Source organism: Nelusetta ayraudi, unplaced genomic scaffold (genome assembly GCF_046127955.1).
Source record: "Nelusetta ayraudi isolate G7.1 ecotype Tasmania unplaced genomic scaffold, CSIRO-AGI_Nayr_v1 ptg000004l, whole genome shotgun sequence".
Taxonomy (NCBI): Eukaryota; Metazoa; Chordata; class Actinopteri; order Tetraodontiformes; family Monacanthidae; genus Nelusetta; species Nelusetta ayraudi.
The window spans coordinates 17,762,689-17,767,500 of record NW_027466054.1 but is presented as its reverse complement, the minus strand read 5'-3'; the positions used below and the strand labels follow the sequence as shown (position 1 = coordinate 17,767,500).

The 4,812-nt window shown below is 38.9% G+C and overlaps 1 protein-coding gene across 5 annotated transcripts in view; it reads right to left on the bottom strand.

Moving 5' to 3' along the window:
* LOC142897725 (complement C3-like) overlaps positions 1-2,876 on the bottom strand; it is a 5,461-nt gene extending 2,585 nt beyond the window's left edge. For 2 of the 5 annotated variants that reach the window (XM_076040246.1, XM_076040261.1), the window contains exons 1-4: positions 2,855-2,876; positions 2,113-2,308; positions 1,012-1,351; positions 824-907 (exon numbers count right to left, since the gene is read on the bottom strand). In XM_076040246.1, the coding sequence (XP_075896361.1) occupies positions 824-900 (77 nt within the window). In that variant the 5' untranslated portion in view covers positions 901-907; positions 1,012-1,351; positions 2,113-2,308; positions 2,855-2,876. Of the gene's footprint in view, positions 1-526; positions 630-818; positions 908-1,011; positions 1,352-2,112; positions 2,309-2,854 lie in introns of those variants that run through there. The other 3 variants (XR_012928487.1, XM_076040276.1, XM_076040254.1) reach the window with 3 other exon arrangements.
* Between the last annotated feature and the right edge of the window lie 1,936 nt (positions 2,877-4,812).

Here is a 4,812-nt window from a genome sequence, read left to right as displayed (position 1 = left end):
TTGTGGGTCTTTCTCCCTTGTTATCTTGTCTTACATTGTTCACACACGCACGCGCACACACACACACACACACACACACACACACACACACACACACACACACACACACACCTTCTTTCAGTTGTGTAGTAACACTACTGGTCTGTACCCACTCCATTTAACAACATATACTTTATTTACTGCACTCAGAGTCTTGGGGGAGCATTGAGTCCATGGGAATTAAACCCACAACCTTCTTGCTTTGACACTAGCCACTGCACCACCTTGTTTCCCTCAAGTACATTTTGTATTCTTTAAATGACTGAGTGAAGGAGATGACTTGTGTCACGTTTCTGAGGTCTTTTAAAATCAAAACAACAACATTTTTACATACATAGCTTCGACTCTGACGGTCAACTGTTCACTGTCCACGTAGAAGAATTTCATCCCAGGTGTAAGTTTCACCTCAAAACTGGGCAAGACTGAAAAGTCAAAGGGGATTTCTCAGATGATTTGTCAGCAAGCAAGTGATGGGTGTTCAAACAGTGCATCTAGTGGGGGACTTAGCAGAATCTTTGACCTCAAACGCTGCGGAAAAGCTGTGATATCTGTTGTTTGAAAACTTTGCCACAATCTTCCAAATGCCAAAACTGCAGAGAGACAGCAGAGACACACACTTCATCAAAACTATAAACTACTGACCAACAACACAGACTGAATTTGTGATGTGACTGAATTTGTGAATTTGCACCTCAATGCACATATCTCAAGAAAATAAAATTCAGGTAATTTGCAAAAGCAGAATAACTATATTAATGAGTAATGAGTAAGAACCTTACCTCACAATTTCAGGCAGTCTAAACCGTCAATGTCCCACTGCTGAATCCAGAGAAACTGGGTGCGCAGGCAAAAAGAGGCCATCGGGGATCTGAGAATAATCAAGATTCAACAAATGATGGTAAATGTCCCATTTCATTCCGATGTTACTGGTTAACATTGAATGTTATTCACTCAGTTAAAGAAAAAATCTACCTCAATGTCGACTGGAACAGCGGTATCAGAACTAGAGTTCTGCTCCACTGCCTCCATGCCGGGTGTCAAACCAAAAATCCTGTAAAGAACTGTAAACAAGCAAGTGTCCAACTTAAGCTTCTAATGCTATGGGAGTATAACCAGGTCGACCTGATAACATTTGGGACCTTTCACCGTCGCTGCCGGGTGTGTAGAGAGTCTTGTCGGTCTGGATAAAAATGTAGCCGGCCTGGAAGGACACCATCACCACTTTCTCCAGTCGGGGCCCGTTTTGGAACACAGCCACCAGGTAAACGTACTGCTTGATACGTGGATTCCTGCTGAAGTCCTGTGCAGAAATCTGCACCAAGCAGTCAGTGATATGGTTAAAACAAAATATAACATCTGGGTGTATACTTAAGGCCAATCCTAGTGCATTTGGTAAAAAGCCAAGCCTGAATATGGCTGCATGTAATTGCTGCAGGGGCAACAGCAGGGCTTTCCGTTTTCTCAGAGGTGGAAAACATTTTTCAGATCTAAAGAAGAGCCAAAACTTTCAGAGGAGACTGCTCCTGACTGGCATTGGTTTGGTTTTGTGGAACTGTTCCAAGGGCTTCCCCTTTTACCCTGACGGATTTTTAAAATGAATCAAATTTAACATGTTTAAAGACATTATGCTTATTGTCGGGGAAATAATGGTGAGACATTGGTGAGGCCTTTGTAATTGCACCCCACTTGCATTCCATATATGTCTGGAGGGATGTAGTTGCATACAAGTTGTTAAACCCAGGAAAATGAACCCCAGACACTTTATGAGTGCTCCAGATAGCTCACAGATTTGCTAGCTTACTATTTGTAGTGTATATGCCAAACTACTATTTCTAAATACTTTTTCTTTACATTTTCCACAATAGATAGATAGATAGATAGATAGATAGATCAAAATGTACAAGACTAAGTTGCAGTGTGTGATATTACCACTGAGCCATTGATGCTAATGCCGATATAATATATTTGATTTGTCTCAAGAAATAAATTATGACCCCTGAACTGCTAGTAGTGGCTTACTGGCTGTCTGCATGTATTTCTAACATCTGTGCAGAAAAACAGCATTTCGTATACCATTATTTTTCCCAGTGCCTGGAAGTTGTTCATTCTGCTCAGGGTCACAATTGTCGTTGCGAGTGTTCTGTCTTTTGCTGGATGTGCCATTACTCTGATGTCCACCTGGATGTCTCCTCCTGTGCAGTCCTGACACTCCACAAAGATGTTCTCCGTGGTTCCAACCCGCAGTAGGTTGGGAGCCATCAACACATGCCTGTAAAGAAAGTACCAAGAGAGATGTCAGGCTCCACCTTTTCAATTGATACATTTTTGATTCATAAAAGGAGTTTTTTTTTTTTTTTTTTCCAGAAAATCTAAACTAATCTCAATGTAATTTAATGTCAAAAAGACCAAGATCAAATATCTAGTCTTGAGGTTTTCTCACATGCAAGTAAATGGGAGCATAATAGTGAAAGGCATGTGCTGGTTCCAATTTGGCTAAAATAATAATAAAAAAAAACAAAACAATAAACAACAACACTGCTTGCTCAGACACAGGCTGTGACCTCTGGCACACAATGAGTAATCTAGTGATTGTCTTGATCTGCATCCTATGTTGGATCCATCCACCATTCCATCATATTTCCAGCATCTGTTTGCTGTGTGTGAACTTTGAACAAGAGACGAGAGTCGATGGTAAAAGTGTGTATGCTGTTGAAAGCTGTTGTTGGTCAAAAAACACTTTTGACCAACAAACTTTTTCTGTTTAAAAGAAAATACTGCACTCAAATAGATCTTCTACTTGGAGGTTGCTACTAACCTTAGCAGTACATTAGGTGAAATTGCTGGTTCACCAAAGCAACCAACAGGATGACCTGCATGGCCGATGCCATCTGTGGCTCAAGACGAAACATCATCATGACATTGCAATCAATCTAATGTATAAACACAGCTACAGTAGTGTATAATTTCCCAGCAGTGGTTGAGAAAGAGACTCATTTGTCGATTGTGAGGGAATCATTTCACAGTGCAAAGTCAATCAGAGTTTATTTAGCTGACCTGAGGGTGGACGGTTTGTAGCTTGTTGCTACACATGTATTAACAGTGCTCTGTAAAGGATGAATACATTTTTCATCAACACTGTAATTATGTTAAAGTGTGTGCTGCTTGCATAATTTCAAATCTTTTGTGCAAAATGATAAATATGATAAGAACTTATTTGTGTCTTAATTTTATATAGATCTTAAAATCTTTCTCTTGAATCTTTAAAAAGCTTAAATCTTTACATTAACTAGGTGGAACAATATCTTGACAGAGGGATTATTCCACTTGGTGTGCTTCAGATGTTCTTCTCCTTCTTCTGCCTTCAGAAAGTAAACTTGCAGTGCCACACCAGGCCTGGCATAGGTACTACATCGTTTTCAGTCGTTTCCGTCTAAACAGGAGAATATTTGATGACGACTTTGTGTAAAGTTTACACGAAGTCATCATCAAATATCGTTTTGTGAGTGAAAGATTCACACCCCTAGTGTAAACGCATTTTCTTCCTGTGTAAACGGCCCGTGTTTGGCAGCACATACCTGCAACTGTTCTCTTTGATGAAAATAAATTAAACATCACATAGAACTCGTCTTAACTGACTAAGGTGTTTACATGCACGTGAGTTCTCCGATCATTATCGGACTAAGGCAATAATTTGAATTTCTCTAGTGCCATGTAAATGCACTGACTGATGAGCACCTTCACTCCATCCTGAGGATTTCCTCTGCTCAGAGCCTGACCCCAAACATTGGGAGCAAAGAGTGGAAAGGGACAAGGTTGTATCCAAGAAGTAAGGTGTGATGGTCCAGAAGAAGTCTTCTGCAGTCGACACACACGTCTCCATGCTTCTGAAAAAACTGATCGACTTTGAAGGGGACTTAATATCAATCAGTGAGTTCTCTTTAATCATGATTGCCTGCTTGGCACAGGTGCCTTCCAGGTTTTTGTTTTTTCCCTCCAAAATGTAATTTTTCCAGATTATTCTTGCAGATTGTCAAAAAGTTCTAACTGTCGTAGTTTCAAAATGGCAGGAATGCACATTTTCAAAATGTTCTTAGAGTTGCTTTCCAAATGTTCCAAATTCTGCTTATTCCAAAGCCTCACAGAAAGAATTTCAGACAACATAATGCAAATATTTTAATTAGAATTTAGAGAAAATTTTAATCCAACTGCATTATTTTAAAAGGAAAAACATGTCTGTTAACATTTCTTCTCTAAAATGTGAAAATAATGCTTGTTTGCTAAATGTTCCTACTCATGTTATCAAGTGTTTTCATGTTACTACTCTGAAAATAGCATTAACAATGTTCTCTTCCTGCTGTATATCTTTTGCAGGCAGAAAATAGTTGTCATATTGCGGTGAATTCTAAGATTGTATTTAAAATGGTATTTTGCAAAACACAAGTATAATTTATATACACCTCACAGAGTAGGTATAAAGCCTTATTTCCACTTTATTTGTTTCACTGTTTTTTATTCCTGGCCTGTTGTGCCTTTTTAGGCCTTCTGTATTAATCAAGGTGAGACAAGTAAGGATGTAAGATAAGTCATATATAACACCTGTTCAAAACTTAATTTTAATGCCATCATAATAAAATGTTTTTTGTCGAGCACTTTGTGTTGCTAAAGAGCCGACCTAGAGATGCCTTACAATAAATCGGATGGTTCCTGTCTTCACTCTACCAGCTCTACCTTAATCTTTATCTAATGTCTTTTTATTAAGAAAAAACAACACAA